Source organism: Telmatherina bonti, assembly GCF_933228915.1.
Source record: "Telmatherina bonti genome assembly, chromosome: 20".
In the NCBI taxonomy this organism is placed as follows: Eukaryota; Metazoa; Chordata; class Actinopteri; order Atheriniformes; family Telmatherinidae; genus Telmatherina; species Telmatherina bonti.
In genome coordinates, this window is record NC_136618.1 from 25,130,825 (window position 1) to 25,149,928 (window position 19,104).

General features: G+C 37.7%; 1 protein-coding gene across 1 annotated transcript in view; it reads left to right on the top strand.

Annotated features, from left to right (window-relative positions):
* Positions 1-19,104, top strand: part of LOC306770617 (cadherin-18) — a gene marked incomplete at both ends in the record, with an annotated part of 95,551 nt that overhangs the window by 48,497 nt on the left and 27,950 nt on the right. The window contains 4 exons of the mRNA XM_079259504.1: positions 254-421; positions 1,561-1,748; positions 3,155-3,408; positions 15,015-15,151. Coding sequence (XP_079115630.1) covers positions 254-421; positions 1,561-1,748; positions 3,155-3,408; positions 15,015-15,151 — 747 coding nt within the window. The remainder of the gene's footprint in view (positions 1-253; positions 422-1,560; positions 1,749-3,154; positions 3,409-15,014; positions 15,152-19,104) is intronic.

Sequence of the window (19,104 nt, forward strand, 5' to 3'; positions counted from 1 at the left end):
AGTTAGAATAAAAGGAAACAGAAGTTTTTACTTAAAAGTGTAATAATTCTGTCAGAGTACTCCATATCTGGAAGATGTGTGGGTTAGTGAAAGTATCTTGTGAAAAAATGAATAAATGTAAATTATTAATACAAACTTCAGTGTAATTTTTCTTTATTTTCCCATTAGGTCATGTCTGTTTTTTTAAAAAAGAAAAAAAAATCTAGTAAGTGATTGACCACATTTATTTATCTTTTATTTTCTCCCCTTGCAGGAATCATCAGGACTGCCTTAACAAACATGGACCGGGAAGCCAGAGAACACTATACTGTTGTTATCCAAGCCAAAGACATGGCAGGCCAGGTTGGAGGCCTCTCTGGTTCCACCACAATCAACATCACACTGACAGACGTCAACGACAACCCGCCAAAGTTTCCACTAAGTATGTGCTGACAAAAAATAGATGTCACATTAAAACAGGCACTGTGGTATTTAAAAAAAAAAAGGTAAAATCCATGTTTTAACAAGTTGAAACTTAGAAACGACTTGGTTGTTTGTGTTGTCTTAAATCTCATTGCATTGAGAAACATCACAATTCTCTTGTGAGTCTATTTGTAAACTCTTACCTGGAGAAAATTGCTTTCTGACGGGCCACTGACTGGATTGCTAGCTTAAATAACTAACTATATTGCTAATGTCCTACAACTCCTTACCTGAATACATTAGCTTCGGCTGTTGTATATTACATTACCCCATGCCCTCAGACATTTTTTTCTTGGCCTTGAGCAGAAAACCTCCACAGCGCTTGCCTGAGGCAGTTACGTAACCTTAACAGCATTTGTAAGACAAATTCTTTTATGTGTTTTTATTATGAAAGTGGAAAAGAAGTACATCTTTTTAAAATCATTCTGGCGGAGGAGCAAAAGCGCACTGAGAAGATTGGCAGAATGTCTTTTACAGGATATTATCGCTTTCATGAACAAAAAGACAATACGAATATGTTTTTTTTTTTTTATTTTAACACAGAGATATTTATTAACAATATAAGCATCAATCCTGAAATAGCTACAATTTTGATTGTAGAATCTTAAAGTTTTCTTAAAGTTTAAGACCTATTCAGCAATATTCACTACAGTACTATAATACTTTCCAGTGGAGTCAGTATTGTGGTCAAGTTGTCCACGGTTACCAGAAGTTGATAAAAACTTTTTTTCCGTTTGAGTCTGGGTTTCTTTTTCCATTTAAACGTAATCAATGATCAAACTGTGATTCTTTGCTTATGAATCTGCATCATTAAAACAAACCTCCCTTGGCACTTTCTGAATAATCATCTACTTCAGTATCAGATGTGCTTCACTGCAGTACTATCAACCTCAGTTTTAGCATTTAATGTCAGTTAAAGCACTGCGGAGTAAATTTAATGACATTCCCTCAGGACCAAATGGTGACAGTCAGCTTCCTTAGTGAAGTCCTTTTAGAAGAACATTCAGAAAACTGTATGGGGGCAGGGGCTGTGTTGGTCTGATGAGACTGGATGTCTGCTGTCTCTAAGCATGTATACCCATAACTGTCCATCCACAGAAAATTACCAGCTGTACGTCCCTGAATCAGCTCAAGTTGGGAAACCAGTTGGGAAGATCAAAGCCAATGATGAAGACCTTGGTATCAATGCTGACATCAAGTACAGCATCATAAACTCAGAGGGTGCCAACATGTTCGCCATATCCACAGACAGAGACACAAGAGAAGGAATCATCAGTCTCAAAAAGGTAGGAATATTTCCAGCCTGTCTTTGGAAGATGTGCAACGAATGGCCATTTATTATCTAGGAGAGCATTTATCAGTGGAAAGACAGAAAATGGTCATCTATGAAAAGCTATTCAGAATGAGTTCTAAATTGAAGCAATGATGTTGATAAAGCACCTCCATTTAGTCTACATTTCTGTGAAATTGGCTGTAAGAGAAAAAAAGTATCCAGCCGGGAATCGCAGCACACAGTTTATACATTTTCATATTTGTTCCATTTTTTTATTTTTTTATTTTTTATAAAACTTTAAATGCGTTGAAATTACATTTCTGCATAGACCTTCAGCTGTACCATGGCTTTAGAGAAATGCCTTCACACTGATTGTTAGCATGCAGGATTGTTACCGATCCTTATTTTTCTAACTCTCAAAGGAAAACCTGAACAAGCAATTGAAATGATTATAGAAATTTGTGTTTTGTACAGTAATGCAGGGGTGTGAAACTCCAATCCTCTCCGGCCAGTATCCAACAGGTTTTTGTTGTTGCCCAGCACCAACACAACTGGTACCAATCAAATGGATCTAGCAGCTTCTTGTCAACCTTTTCATTTCGGTCAGGTTTGTTGGAGCATGGAGACCACAAAAACCACCAGGGTACTGGCTCTCAAGGAATGGAGTTTGACATGTTTACAGTAATGTGTTAATGTCACAACCAACTTGTTGGTTGAAAAGTCAGTCATCTTCTGACCCGCTCAGTCCAATTAGGGATTTTGGGATAGCTGGAGGCTATCCCAGCAATCATTTTACGGAAGGCAGGGTAGACCTTGGACAGGTCGCCAGTCCATCGCAGGGCCAACACAGAGAGACAGACGACCAGTCATGCTCACACTCACTCCTAGGAACAGTTTTAGAGTAACAAATTAAACTAACTTGCATGTCTTTGCATGGCGGGAGGAAGCCTACATGGAAAGAACCCACTTATACACGTGGAGAACATGCAAATTCTACACAGAAAGGCCACCATTCAAGGACCTCTTCTCCATCTAAGCCATAAACCAGGCTGTGAGGCCACAGTGCAAAAATAATTTATTAGAACATTTCTATGCATATGATCCACTGTTAAATGAAAAATTGGGCTGGTTCTTACTGGCATATGGTTATTTTATGTCTAGATATTTGAAAATTAGATTGTATTTTCACTTTGTGCTTCCTGTAAGACATTACCTCAAAGTTCTAGTATGGTAATGGTTTCATGGCAGGAATTACATCTGCAGTGCTGCTAGTTAGAGTCATAAACTTGAAAAGGTCATAGCGATTTTGCATTTTGCCAAACTGGTACAAGTGCAAATGTGATTTTAGAGCTGTGAGTGTAACAGCCATACGATATGAGCATGCTAATCTTATGGCCCTGTGGTGCCTTTTCCCAACAGTCTTTGAACTATGAAAGAAAGAAGACCTACACGCTGCACATTGAAGGAATGAACACACATGTGGATCCTCGTTTTTCCTATCTTGGTTCTTTCAAAGATACCGCTACCCTTAAAATCACAGTGGGGGATGTGGATGAAGCGCCGGTTTTTTCCATGGATTATTACATCTTGGATGTTTATGAAAACTCTCCAAGTGGTACAGAAGTGGGCACGGTTACAGCTCGAGATCCAGACAGCAGGAATAGTCCTGTCAGGTAAGATCATTTAACTTTATACTGTACATCCATATCTATTATTCATGTATTATTTTAGAATGCTTCTACCCAAGTTCTATTCTTTTTGGGGATTCTACTTTGCCTGCATAATTGTACCTAAAAATCAAAGTTATTTTGGCTGCAAGCATTGAATCCTCTGATCTCTTACAGTATACTATGTATGTGGCAGTGAGCGAACACAGTCTTGAAGCCAATGCACCCCTTCCTAACAGTCTTATCTTGCTAGATCCCCTGGAAGTGATGTAATGGTATTCAAAGCAGAAATAAAAAAAGAATAGAAAAATCAACAAACATGTAAATTTGAACAATATAAAGAAGGACCAGTATGTGATGGAAAAACAGCAGGATCCCAGCATCTCCATTGCCGCATTGCTTTTGACATGGTGTACAAATCTCCTGATCCTTCTGATGTAGCTCAGTTTGCTGAAAAAGTCATAGTTGCAGTACATAATATAGGTCAAGGTCCTCCAGCTGAACGATGTTGTCAGCCAAAAGCGTCTACTAGTGAACAAGTCGCCATCAGAACTAGACCAAAGCTAAAAGTATATATAAAAAAAAAAGTTCTTTTTAATCATGTTTTTTATGTTGATTGCTGCATCATCTCCCAGCAGTAGTCACACCAGGGTGCACTGTGGAAAGAAAGCACGCCTTTGATAGCAGTGCTTCAGGCAATGTTCTGCTGGGAATCCTTGGATGCTGCCATTCATGTGGATGTTACTTTGACACATACCACCTACCTAAATGTTCCTGCTGAACAAGGATGCCCCTTCATGGACATGGTGCGCCTCAATGCATGCCCCTACATTTAAAATGATGGTTAAAAAGAAAATATTTTTAAGAACGCAGCAACAAGCTCGAGGTGTTGCGTTTGCTTCCACATTCTTTATATCTCAATCTATTGGTGTAAAAAGTTAGCTCTATGGAGGACTCACCTCTAAACACCCAGGTCTGGAAGATTTGATCCTGATTGATTGGTACCAGATGCTGTTTTTTGCCAGGAAAAGGTGGAGCAGTTTTACACCTAAGCAGGTGATCCTAACGTTCTGGCTCATTTACATATCTGCCTCTAATTTGATTATGCTCTTTAACATTAACACACACCTAAGTGTACTTAATTTACATACATTTATCAGCGCATGTATGAATCAGCAATGCAGATCTGCTTATGTTTGGAATACCTGAACTGCAGCATTTCAGGATGAGGATATTTCAAGGTTTTTTCTTTTTTTTTGCTTTATTTATTCATTTATTTATTTTTTATTTTTTTCCTTTTTACATTTATTTTTCTTCAATTTAAAGCTGGGGTCATTCCAAGGTGAAGTGTTATCTAACAGATCTACTTAAATATAACAAAATGTCATCTCAATTTTACCCCTGAACAAATATGTCTCCTCTCTAAATCCGCAGCGCACATGGGGAATCTGCCTTATTTCTTTTGGCATCCCCGCTTATTTCGTCTGTAAGCTTGAGAATTAACCCAAGGCAATACAATTGCTTTGCCCCATTTGTATGCACACTAAACAAACACACGTGTGCTATTGGAAAAAAAAGATTCATAGCAGCCTTAGGCAGCCTACTGAACAGGTGCCTCCTTTGATGGCGTTACACTCTAGCAACTGCATTGCCTGTGTTCATTTGAATTCTCTCCATTTTCTTGACAAAAATGATGGAGCAGCCCTCTGCTCGATCTCAAGATATTAAATATTGCTAATATATCAATCGGAAGCAATCTTCACTTGCTGCTGCATGTAATATGATCATATTTGCAAAGCTGTGCCATGGGGCTGCAAGGCAGCGGGCTTTTTTCTAAACACCAGTAAACACTGTGACTTATGAGCACGACCGTTGCAGTGTAATAGCCGGTGATATATTACGGGGTTATTAGCAAGAAAATGTAATTATAACCATACTTTAATAAGATCCCCTATGATAGTTGCAGCCAGTAATGCACAGCTACAGATGCTCTAAACCTGGTTCTGAGTGGGGGGGGGGATTGTCATTCGCCTCTGCCTCTCTGTATCGCCTCCTGCATGTGGGTTGACACGCATCAAGATGAAAATATGAAATAACCTGGGGATGATATGTTTCATTCAAATTCCTGTCAAATCATAAACAGTAACAGGCACCTGAATTTATGTAACTTCATGAGTTAGAGCTAGAGCTTTATAGGTGAACAAGCAGAAGATTCCCTTGAAACTGTGTGATTTGGCGAGCCCCACAGCTCCCTGGAGTCCTGTTTGGTATTCCGTGGCACATGGCATGCAGTTTGGAAGGAATGTGAAATGTTGGGGGCAGTGAAAGTGTACGACAGCAAGTATCACCATCAGCCGAGTTAAGTCAACCATTGTGTTTGCCTGGGTTTGTGCCGCTCAACTGTTTAAGCACCGAGCATTAACGACTTTGTTAGCTTAAGTATTCGGTTCAGTTCAAGGTAAGCTACCAGTATTTTTTTTTTTTTTTTTTAACACAGCAATAAAATTTGCTTAAATGTATATTTGAGAGTCTAGCCAGGCTATTGTCAGTATTTGGGTTTGAAAGAAAAGAAACAAACAGAGCATGAAGTTGCAGAAAGGCATCATCTATGCCTGCTCTCCCTGCGGTGAGATGCTGACCCCTCTTCAGAGGCTAGCGTCCAATGGACAGCTTCAAATTGAGCAGTTATGGTGACATTTAAGGGATTTTTACTCATGCTGAAAGCTCCAAACTGTCGACCACAAGATTTCCTCATGCAGTTTGTCTATAAAATGTATTTTTAAGATACATTTATTGTGCATTGTACACCACCAAAATACAGGTGACACACAATGCTGCACATAAAAGCCTCCTTTGTTGATGCAGATGGAGCACAAGACATGTTGCTGTCATTGTTAGCACAAGGTACAGCGCAGCTGCTGCTCTGCAAACATGCTGCTCAAGCTGTTCTTCTGTGCAAAGTATAAGAAGGTTTAAAATAAACTGCTAGATTGGTAAAAACAACTGTGCTATTTGCTCCTTGCAACAAGGGCACAGCTACACTTCTTAAACATGTCCTGGTAAAATAAGAGAACGTTTATGAAAGGCTTTCATAGTGTCAGTTTCAAATTTTAGTCCTAAAACCGGTTTCACTTCGTTCTTTCTCAGCTCGACCATTTTAAAAGAAAATCCGATGTTGTGTTTTCTCAAAGGAAATGATGTTGTAATAAATCTAAATCATGACTCACCGAGTCTGCATCATTTAAGGTCTGTTTACCTTTTTATTTTTGTCATTTGTAAGAGGTATATTATCCACAGCCAAGCCGATCAGGATTATTTATTACCCTTTATGTTTTTGCATGAGATTGGAACTGTGCTGCTTGATGAATAATGGGCAAATTAGATTGCGAGGAACACACAAGGTAAAGATCAGTTCTCTAATTCATGTCAGATTCTTAACACAATGTGAAGATTTGTAGAAAACAAGAAGGTAATCTACATATGAAAGAGTTTTCTTGCTAGCCTTGTGGGACGTCTCGTCCATTCCTGCAGAGCATCACTGCCAGTGTTCTGCACACAAACAAGACAACAGCAGGAGGTATTTAAAATGGCATCCTGGCGAATCCAGAGATTTAAACAACTCAGCCACTGCTGCCTATGTTAGAGCTGAATGTAAATGACACAGGGATCAGTAGTTGGCTCCCTTTGATCATCAGGCATCTGCCCATGCATACAATGAAGTCAACATGGTATTGAAGTGACATTTTAAATTACAAGAAATGGGGTGAAATTGACATCTACATAACCAAAGAGGTCCTCATGAGTCATTACTTCTGGTCGCCCTAACATCATAATTACCAAGAACAGTTATGTAAAGTTCTTGGCCTGGATACCGCCGAGGCCCGTCTATTTTATTTTATTTTTTTCTCTGTGCAGACCATTAATCTGAGACCTCTTAGTCAAGCATTTTTATAGAATATATATGAAACCTGTCCTCCCTTAAAATAATATTGGCCACGTTTACATGGGAGTTTTAATTCCCCTTTAATTCCGAATAAAAGTTAATTCCAGTTTAAACTGCTGAGAAAGGGCCATGTAAACACCTCATTTCGAATAAAAAAAGTCATTCTGGATTAAATCCAATTCCAAATTAAGTGGCTTAAATCCAAATTGATTAATTCCTCATTCTGCTCAAAGTTATTTCAGATTGTTCTTTGCATGCTGGTTACCTTGTCCCATCCCGATGACATGCATTTTCTATGCATTGTTTTGCTTCCCTTAATCGGTAGCATATTTTCTTTCTCCTTCTCAGCTGCTTTAAACAGTGAAGTAGTGTGCTTGTGTCGAGCTGGTGCTTCAAAATGATTCACTTATTGTGTGGTTTTTCATGTTACCGTCTAAGTTATGAAGCAGGAAGCAAACTTTGTTCATTTCTGGTAGACGTGTCACGCCCGCCCCCTGTCCAATCAGAACCCTTCCCAACCAGCCAATCTAAAGCGGAATTAAGTAGCGTCATCTTTTAAGTAAAACTCCAATTAGACTTATCGGCTCTCTTCTGAGGCTGTGTTGTCTATTTGTCTTGGAGGGAATTTTAATTTTTACAACAAAAGATGTTTTTTAATTTTTTTTTGCAAATATCTTTTCTGTTATCCAATTTTCAGTTGTTTATCATTGAAAGATTAATTGCAAAAAATACTTTAATTGTTTTTTTTTTTTTTTTTTTAAAGGCACAGTAATTACAACTCTGAAAACAGAACTTGCTATTCATCTTTAATGCATCAGGGAGCAGAAGCTAGGCGTGGCAGGACAATCTGAAATGACAAGTGTGTAGCAGAGAGTGGTGGAGGCCCTAAAGAGGCATCAAATCTAATTTCTCATTATTCCAGCAAAAAAAGAAAAACTTCCACCACTACCACTTTTTTTGACATTGCAGTCTTGTTAGGATGTGGCGGTAACCCACTAACTATCCAGAGCTCAGTCCTCAGTGAGGACTTTACCATCCAGTGTAGCACAACATTCAACAATACAAAAAAGAAAAAAAATAAGATTGGCAATAAGTCTTCATGTATTCCTGAGCACATTGCATATGTTTCTATTTAGTAAGCGGCAGTCACTGTTGGCCAAAGCGCAGCTCTCTGTGCAGCTTCAGCCTTTTTCGACATGGAAAAGTTTTGGGATTCCAGAGACTCTTTTAACAATAAATATCTGCTCACTGCTTTTTACGGCTTTTTAACAGCTGCCTTCTTAATACGATGCAGTTATCAGGAGATCTTCCTTGATTTGCCTTTATCTGAACAAACCCGCTAGCTCTCTGGAGTTCACATGCATTTTCTAATAGTAGCTCGCTTGATAAGAGATCTCAGTCAAGATTTCATGAAATGTCCGATGCAGTGATCCCCATTTCCACACCTTTAGATGTCTCCCAGATGCAACGCACCTGATTCAAACCAGATAATTCTCCAATAGCCTCTTGATAACCCACTCATTTCAGTCAGGTGTATTGTTAGTGATTTTTTAAAAAAAAATTTTTGGTAAGGCATTGCACTATTTTACACTTTGCATTTGCACTTGTCACATGCATCCTTTCCTGTGTGGAATGCTTTTGAGATCCTTTGCATCATTTTATTGTAAAAACTTGGCTCAAAACCCTGTTGTTCACAATCAGATACTTGTATGGAAATAATAATATCACACTGATGCACTATATTAATTCTGACGTATCACAGGTAGAAAACAGTAGGTATTCAGAAATTAGAGATAAAAAACATTTTTTTTCTTAGTTTGAGTAAAGAGTAAAGTTTTCTCTTTAATAAAACTCTCATGAAGAAGTAATGATCCAAACTGTCTGAGACTGACATTAGGGCTGCTCAGTTATGACAAAAATTATAATCACGATTATTTTGACTGAAATTGAGATCTCGATTATTTAACACAATCTAATTCACCTGTTAAAAGACGGCTGATCTGAACCAGCTGATTAACGTTGCTATGGTAACGCCCCGTAACAGAGGGATATTACAGTGTTTAACTCGCCAAACTATGTATACGAAAATAATGCAGCCAGTTCTCACTGACAATGGTATGAACTATGTTTAGGTGAACTTCCACAACCTACTGCAGTTATTCTACATTGACCTGCAGCCGGAGCCGACTGAGACTGGCCGCCTGGGAGTGCTTTAGGACGAGAGAGGCTCCCGCTGCTCCTTCCTTACAGTAACTGTAGAACAATATGTACTCTCAAGTCAGTCACCAAAACACCAGAAAAGTCTCTAATAACTCCAGTAAAAGTTGCTAGATTTGTCGCTTTTAACAAAAACAGTCGCCAGATTTAGCAAGAAAATCGTCAAGTTGGCAACAGTGTCTGAATGAAACCAAAGCGGCTGTGGGAGGAGTTTACAGCACAGCGCTGCAATGCCAGAGACGCTCGATTAGCAACTGAAGACAGCAGGAGAGAAAACTGCTAAGAAAATAATCTTAATCACACCCTTTTATGTTTTATGATCGTTGAAAACCCAGATCGTAATTGAGATTAAAATCTGATTAATCGCCCAGTCCTAACTGACATCAGTAATTATGCAGAAAGGAGTAACAACACAAACTAAATCCTCCATAGAACAAGTGAAAGACATGTTTTATTACCTGCAACCTAAATGTAGAAATATTTGGAACAAAACAGAGTGACAGCATAATGAAAGTCAGACATAAATGTGCTAAAATCATCCCTCTTGCAAAATGAGATCTACAGAAATAACTACATAAAAGTTTCATCATCTGCCTTAATGTTCAATAAATTTACAGGTTTTTAAATCAAATTCACATGAAAATTGCATCATTACATTCTGTGTCAAGCAAGACCTGATGTCCTGATAGAGTTCATAAAAATCTGATTATTTCAGCCACAATACTTAAAATATCATAACAACATCAGGGTTTATGCTGTGCCTCATCTCCGCTCATACAAGTCAAATAATGATTGAAAGGAAGCATCACATAAAGTAACTAAAATACCTAAAGTGTAAGTAAATATAAAAATAACACTGAATTGCCCAAAAGTTGTGTCAGGGCATGCATTAACAAAACCTTTCAAGCTGTGCCAGTGATAAGAGGTAAAAATGCACAGCAGTCTATTTTTCTTCATGTGCCTTGTAGGAGTTTTTTGACTATCAGAATTCATTTGTATCAAGTATGTCTGAGTAATAGTTTAACTTAATTTTCGTTTCATTTACTGTAAAAACACCAATTCTGAGTCAAAATACTGAGAAGATGTGCAGCTCCACTAGCAAAGCAACAAACCTAGAATTCAGTTTTGGGAACAGAAGATGTCACTATTCACTTTGCATGAGAAGCAGGACCACTGACACCTTACGCCTACATGTAAATTCTGCCTAAGGACTCGCTTTGTCTCTTTCATGTCACTCTGTCGCTCAAAGCAGCTTCAGCACGATTGCACGGCTGTTATCTGTTAGCTTCACACACCTGAACTCAAAGCACAGCTAGTGTCCTTGGTGGTTTTGACTCGTCTTAATAAGCAGGATTTCAGACACTTGTTTAAAAATAGAAAGGGAAACTGGAAGTAAGAATGACTTTGAGTCACTTCAAAACACATTTTATGTGAACAGAGAGAAGAACTTAAACAGAAGCACAAATAACTCTGTTTTACCATAAATATTTAATTTTATTACATTACATTTAAAAGCTCTGGTATTAAATTGTATCTTGGCATGCTGGCTAAAAATACTGGGATATCTGTATCAGCAGTCCCAAAGGATATCGCCTCATTTCACCCTCTTGAGTTTCTTTTCTAAATACAACAAACCATAATTTTAGTAAACAGAAAGCCATACATTATTTTAACATGTTTGATTATTTTTTCGATGAAATTTAAATGCTAAAAGTGTTATTATAATCCAGATATTCTTTCTTTTTTTTGTCTTGCAGCTTACACCGTGAGATTGGAAAAAATGTATCTCCAATCCAAGGTTTACCTAAAGATTCGAGATTAGCTTGCTTCAAGCGTCAGATGGCTAATTAGCTTAACCAGCAGCACTCAACACATGGCCAATTAGCAAATCATTAAGTAACTACTAAAAGTTCTTCTTAACTGTCATGTCTCGACATTTATTCACACATGTTCATACCTACACGTTATATGACACTGTATTTCCAACAAAGCACATAAATGTTAAGGGTTACTACAGGTTTTTATGAAGCAGTATATTAGTTGATGATCTCTTTCTTTGCTTGGGCTTATCCTACACTTTAACTGAATTTTACAGCTACACCAGAAAACGTTTGTCTGTAGATGTGTATTGAGTCGTCTGTTCAGTAATATTACACCCAACTCTGATACTAATACCAACAGTGGACTACCTCTGCTAAAAATATACCAATACCAGTCTGTGTCCGTTATCAGCTAATATCTTTCACCGATTGATCAGTGCAGCTTCGATAACGGCACCGCAGTTGGTATTTTTCAGTTTTGATCTTTGTTTACTTTTTAAAATGAAAGATTTTCAGCTTTAAATTTCCTCTGTAATATAGTCAGTATACAGTGTTACATCTTGTACTTCGGAAACACAAAACAAGGAAATGCTTTTGATTTATGTCCAGTAGAGGTAATTCAAAGATCTTTAATGTTTTCTTTGTTTCAAACCATGAAATATTTTGCTTTTCTTCTGCTAACAAAGGCTCACTTCAATACTGTAAAGGCCTTTGTGTTTTTTGGAGCCTGAAAGTTAAATAAAGTTTTAATAAACACTCAAGATATAAAGTTTTTCACACTGAGGCAGGTTACAGTGATAAATAATACATTAAGAAAATGACTAATAGCTGATTATTTCCCAGTTAATGTCAGTGTCATCAATTTCCCTGTGCAATTTCCATCTCGTATGTCAATTAAAAACACTCTGGTATGTTACGCAGGGGAAATGCTGGATTAAAGGTGTAAATGGGTCATTAAGGGATAAATTAAGAAATACTCAGTCAATGCTCATTTCGTGCTTGAATTCATAAGATGAGAAGTTGAGCCCACTCCTGTTTTGTATGCCACAAGCTGCTTTGCTTGTACTTTGATAACACAGTTGCTGAGAAGTCATTTCAAGTCTGTAAATGCTGCAAGCAGAACAGTCTTTTGTCATTATTAAATATTGAAAATTATTGCTCTTGAAACATGTATTTTAAGAACCCAGCATCCATTTAAAAGCAGCAGGGATTATTCCATTCATGTGCTGCAGAGGTGGGACTGGGCTTTGATAATCACGCATGCACAAACAAATCCCCTTCGGATTTTGCTGTGTCTGCACTTCAGTGACTTGAGTGTGCTGCTTCTGCCGGATTTTGGTCGACTGAGTCTTATTAATTTAAGGTTTTGTTTTGTGGTTTTGATACATTTTTACCAAATATGATTTTCACATATGTCAAATTACTAATTATCTTCTAAGTTCTCTGGAGAACGATAGGTGGGGTTAAAGTACATGGAATGTTTGCACAGTGATGTGAGGCATTTAACTAGGTGCTTAGTGGGAAGCACTGCTGATTACACACAAAGATCAGTTTTTTCTTAAAGAGCACTATTACTCAATCTGTGAAAACAGTTGTATAACGTCATCAGCGACTCTACGGGGAGCCTCACTGAGTAAATGATACATTACCCAGATCGTATTAGCAGGAATATTTTAGGAGGAAATTTTGTTGCATTTGAAGTTGGAAAGAGAATCATGTTTATAAAGCTGGGAGGAATTTATTTCAACGACTTGATTGTAGTTTATTTGGCTCGTTTTTTTTTTTTTTTTTTTGTTTTGTTTTGGTTTTTTTTGTATGTTTTTTTGCTTATGTGTTTTCAATTGCATGTGCTTATTTGCTTTGGTTTTAATTTTGATCAAAATATTTAAAATGTCTCCCATGGGATGAGTAACTACCTAACTATTAAGTAAGCTCTATCTATCTATCTATCTATCTATCTATCTATCTATCTATCTATCTATCTATCTATCTGTCTGTCTGTCTATCCGTCCATCCATCCATCCATCCATCCATCCATCCATCCATCTATGGCAGGAATACCCGAAGATGAGTCACACACATGGTAGAACATGCAAACTGCACAGAAAGGCCTCCCCAGCTAAGGTTCTAACCAGCAAGTTACTGTGAGGCCGCGGTTTGACCACCACACCTTCATGCAGCCCTTATTCTAATTACTCCAGTAGAATATGTCTTTCTTAAATAACCAAGACTTTTCCTCTGTCGTCTGCAGTGTACAGTGTAATTGTATTTAGCTAAAAACCCACTGCTGATATTAGTTGGCATAAACGATTCATTCCCAGATCCTATCCGTGTCATGCTCATTAATGCAGCTACACAACTTGTGGATGGATTTTGAATGGAGTGCTGAGAAAAAGCCATCATCAGGCCACAAGACAGTTTTCACTTTGCATAAAGTTAATTTACATTTGTTAATGCAGACACAAGCTGCATTTGCAATGGTTTTTAGAAGTGTTTCCAAACTCATAGTAATAGCACTAAAGAATTTTTTGTTTATATATTTATTTTTTCAAAGGTTTGTGGCTTAACAACCTAAATATCCCAGCCATCGATTTGTCCTTGTCGTTTTCATACAGAAATCTTTCTGGATTTTCTGATGTATTCTAAGAAGCAGTTTGAACCAGAGAAAACTAAATCTCCAAACAGTTGCAGCCACTCTTTAACAGCATTGTTGTTGGATTGTTTACCTATACCTGTACTTTTGGAAAACAGTCTGTTTGAAATAAGATTCAGATAAAATATGTTATTGACCTGTTCACAATTAAATGTCGTGTTGGATGTCCCAAATAGTGCTTCGTCTTTTTATATCAGCAGACTTCTAGCTTTTTTATATTCCCTGACATCTGGTTACTAATATAGAAAAAAAAACACAAAATGTCAGATTTATAACATTTGTCTTTTCTTTATTTTCAGATAGATGTTGATCTTATTTAGATTTTACACACTATTTCAAACAGTTGGAACGTGGAAATGAGTTATAGTTGGATAGTTTGAAACACGAATCCAGCATTTTTGGAGCTTGACCCATTTTACAGAATTAAAGTCTGCACAGCCTTCCCTCTTCTTTCACGCATTTTAAATCAGCACATTGAGTTTCTCAAATTTATGGAAATGCAGCTTTTAATTATTGAAAGTGTGCATATTACTGCTGTTCTTATTCAAAATGAGATATCTCAGGGGTTCCATTTCAGTGCAAAACAGGAAGCAACTCTACATTAATTGTATAGGGACCCTTGTCTAATAAAGCATCCTAACCTTGATTTTCACTTTGACTGATTTGTTCTCAGTGATAAAAGAAAATAAGAACTCAGCAGATACTGCATATCAACACTGCCAAATATGCTGCAGCAGGTCTGCCCTGTGTCTTCCTGCTAAATTACCATTAGGACTCATTGGAAAACCTAAAGTAGTTCTGTTTAAATTGTCCCTGATTATCCTAAAAGGAGGGATCCTCTTTTAAAGTTGTGTTTATGTGATATGCCTTCTCATTGACTACCTATTTCATTGCAGTAGTTTCCTCTTGACAGCTCTGTAATCTTGTTGTGCTTGTGGGCCATTAAGTACATACATAATATCATTTTCTCTCCAAATAGGTACTACTTGGACAGCAAAGATGATGGAGTGAGGTACTTCCGAATCGATGAAAGTAGTGGAGTCATCCGAACAACACAGCCTCTGGACAGAGAGGACATGCCTTGGCATAATGTCACTGTAATGGCCTCGGAGGTTGGTAGGTACCCAGGTTGCTTTCTATTCAATAAATGTTATCAAATGTAAAAGAGTACATAATGCAGCTGATCACTCACACCTGAACATTCACACAGCAAAGACCTTCATGTGATTGTTCATGAATGAGCGGCTGTCGGCACACAAGGTTTGCTCAGGTTCTGTTGGAGGCCGACATGGTATGTTTCATCTGCTGCTGAGTAATGCAGCATCACATCTGCATCAAACATCTTGCTGCAAAATCATAATATCTCTTACCAAGTGATTATAATGCTGAAGATGTTCTTTAGATGCTTTTTTAGAGAAGTCTTAACAGTCTTACCGACAAGGAAATCCAACTATCTGAAAGCATTTCTTAGTTTTCTGAGTTGGACTGGAAAACTCCAACTGTGTAGTTGTCAATGAATTATGTCTGCCCACCTTCTACTAACTCATTGGCTGCAAAAGATGTCTTTTTACGTCTTTTCGAACCCAAACATTCACTGCCAAAGATGCCAAAAGATGTCTTTATATAGAAAGTACATGGAAAGCCCATTTGGCCGTGTGAAGTTGGCTATAGTGGTAGGAGAAAATTGCAGAACCTCAACTCTTCACCTTTGTCTTGTCTTTATTAGTTACAAAAATAAAACGCATGAGTCAGCCATGCACCAGCTAGCAGTTGGACAAGCAATATTCAATGGCTGCTCAATCACAACAAAAATGCTCTCTCGTGCCTGAAGCTTCTCCTCCAGCTTTATACTGGAGGCCCCTCCTACAAGACAAACCAACATTAATTGGCATTCACTTTACAATTAATACAATGCCTAGATACAAACTATACTACATACGTCAACCTGTCAGTAAAATGTAGCCAAGGCTATAAACATTCCAACATGGCTCAATATATACATATAAAAATAGAATATTCAATGAAGATCAGTCACTTTAACATGAACAGGAAACACCCCTTCAAGGTCTCTACACATGATAGATGCCATTTCACCTGCTCTATAAAGGTATTTGGACACTCACCATTCTGGTTCACCCACTCACTAGGAGGCATGGTCTACACCATGACAGACTGGGTTCATGCATGTCAAGGGTGTGCTCTCTTGAGTGTGCACCCAAACACTTTGGGAACGTGCTCCGAGTGTGCACCCTCAAGACTCCCCGATACTGCCCTCCATATCTGTAGTCCCAGAACTCAATATTCTGTGAAAGCTGAGCCAAAATGCTCTTAAATGCTTCCAGTATGGAGTCCTCTGCTGTTGCAATGGCTGGCAGCCAATGATTTAAAAGTTGTAAAAGTTGCTGTATCAAAAACGTCCCTTATATGATGAATTATGAAGATACAAGGGAAATATTTTCAGAGTGCTATTTTTATTAAGGGAAACAAGCAAACATTTGCTTTTAAATGTCTTGACACATGACACAGACAGTCCCTTTAGTACAAGGGTGCCCAAAGTCAGTCCTGGAGGGCCACTGTCCTGCAGGTTTTTTTATGTATTCCTCTTCCAACACACATGGTTTCTATTAAATGGATCCAATAGCCAATGAAGCTCTGCACAGTGACAGATTAGTTTGAGTAAGGTGTGTTGGAACAGGGACACATGGAAAACCTACAAAATTGTAGCCCTCAAGAACCAGAACTGGGCACCCCTACGTTAGTATGATCCTACCAATATGTTTTCTTTAATAAGATGTCCTGATAATGTCTTTTAAGTTATAACATGGCCTTACCTTTTAACATTATTCCTATTCACAGACAGAAGGAGATATAAAAATGTAATTGCCTCCCACCAGCTATGTCTTGCTGTTAACATAAAAACAGTTTTGCTTTTTCCACAAGCCTGTAATTTTTAGTGAACACATCAGAAACACACAAACACAAAGAAAATTTTACGCCTTTTTGCAAGAAAAATAAGCAGATCGGGAGTGGCTAAAACACAAAATGCTACACGGCTGAGAGAGGCGGTTAAGAGATGGGTTCTTTTCTCTTTTATACACCATGTTTTGCCTGAAGCTAATAGATATTTTACAGACCCTTTTTTTTTTTTTGCATTGAAACAATGGATGACTTATGTGCCTCATCAGCATGATTTAAATAGAAACTATTCAAAAAAAAAAGTGCTATATAACTTTTTAGGTTATATAGGTTTTTTCTTCGCTCGCACCAGATAACAAGACACCCTGCAGGGATCATATAGTCAGAGGCCAGGCTGAGTTCAAATTCATAAAGGGCAAAATTTAAGTCAAAATCAATAGCAAGGTATCATAAAAAAGAATGAGCACAGGGATCTCCGGTGCACATGCTCCCTTTACCTGCAGATTTAGATCTGTAACACAGCAGGGCTGTAGATTTAGCAGCATTTTCCTGAATAACATTCAGATAATTGACACATCAGCTCATAGTTACAGAGCATGTGCTAAAACGTACTGTAATCATCTGACTGGTTGTGCTTGTTTTGACCGGCTCTCCAGAGTTCAAATAAATGGGGCAGATATTACTGAAGTGGGCAGGTTATTTCCAATCTTATCTTGTTTATTTTCAATACAAATTGTTTTGTAAAGTGTCCCTGTCTATTCGTGCTGAAACACAATTTACTTGAAAATGAAGACGCCCAACATAAACATCAAAATAATAATAACAATAAAACAATTCTGCATTCATTTCCAAGGAAATTTCCGGTAGTTAACCAGGAAAATAGTGAGGTTTGCAATGGCGTTCATGTTCAGTTGCCAGTGAAGCACAATATTTAACCAGCATAATTAACAGTTTTAATGCACATGTTCATTGTATTTCACTTCAATATAAATTATCAATTAAAGTCTGAAGAAAATATTTTTTTTTTTCTTATTTGGTCATTTGCATATTGATAAGAAGTTATTTCAACATGTTAAAGTAAATGTCCTTGTAATTAACTGAAAAATAAAACCAATTCCAACTGTTCAGTGTCCTGCTCTGAAAAGGAATTAAATAAATAAAAACTCTGCTAACTTTATGAATCGCTGTCAGTTAACTTAGGAAATTTGTAATCACCATTAGGCAAATCTCCTGCCAGCCAGCAGGTACTGTGCATGCTAATTACTCATTATCTCCTGACCTCTCTTTAGTATTCAGGGATATAGTTACATGCCAGGACATTGTCAAAAGGCTATAATACATTTTTACCACCTTGAATGAGCAAAGACACACAGCCATACAGACTAACAGCGTCCCACCACCTTCACTGCAAATTATCATGCAGAGATTTTTCAAAGGAGAAAAGAAAAGGGAATATCCAAAGGCAGCAAGTGATTTGCAATGCTCTTTTTTTTCTTGGTTCACCTCGGTACTTGACATGGAAAAGTATAAAACTTATAATACATTTGATGCAATATCAAACTTTCCTCAGAAAAAAGTCGGGAATCCTCTACACACAAGATGAAATAAGTAAAACTCAAGCACTATTAATTTAACAGAAGGCATGTGCACCTGAGTGACTTTTTTTCTGTACTTGCTGAGGTTTTTTTGCTGACCAAGTGTGCTGTTTCTTTCTCCTGCTGTTCTGCTTCACATTCATGCTGTTAAAATATGCTCACTCCGGGGGGGCACTCAGTAAAGCCCACTCTGCTGTAAGGGATACGGATGTCTCAGGGGTCAGCAGTCAACTACCTCGCTCAAGAGTCAGAAAAGCATATCCTGCATCCTCACAGTGGTGCGATTCTGTTAAATGTTTAACAGACGTCTGCACGTCTTAAAAATAACTTGTCAGTATTCTGACTTCCTTACATGTCCTCAGATAGTTCTTCATCTGTAATAAATTAAATTCAGCTCGAGATTTTTCCGATCTTGGTACTATAAGGCATGAATTTTTCAATTCAGTTTTTGTGGTGTTGGACCAATTCATAAGAAAAATCTAACAACAAAAACGACACTAAAGATTTTAGGAACTTCAGTTAGTTAAATTGGGGAAGCTGATTACTAAAGTATACTTT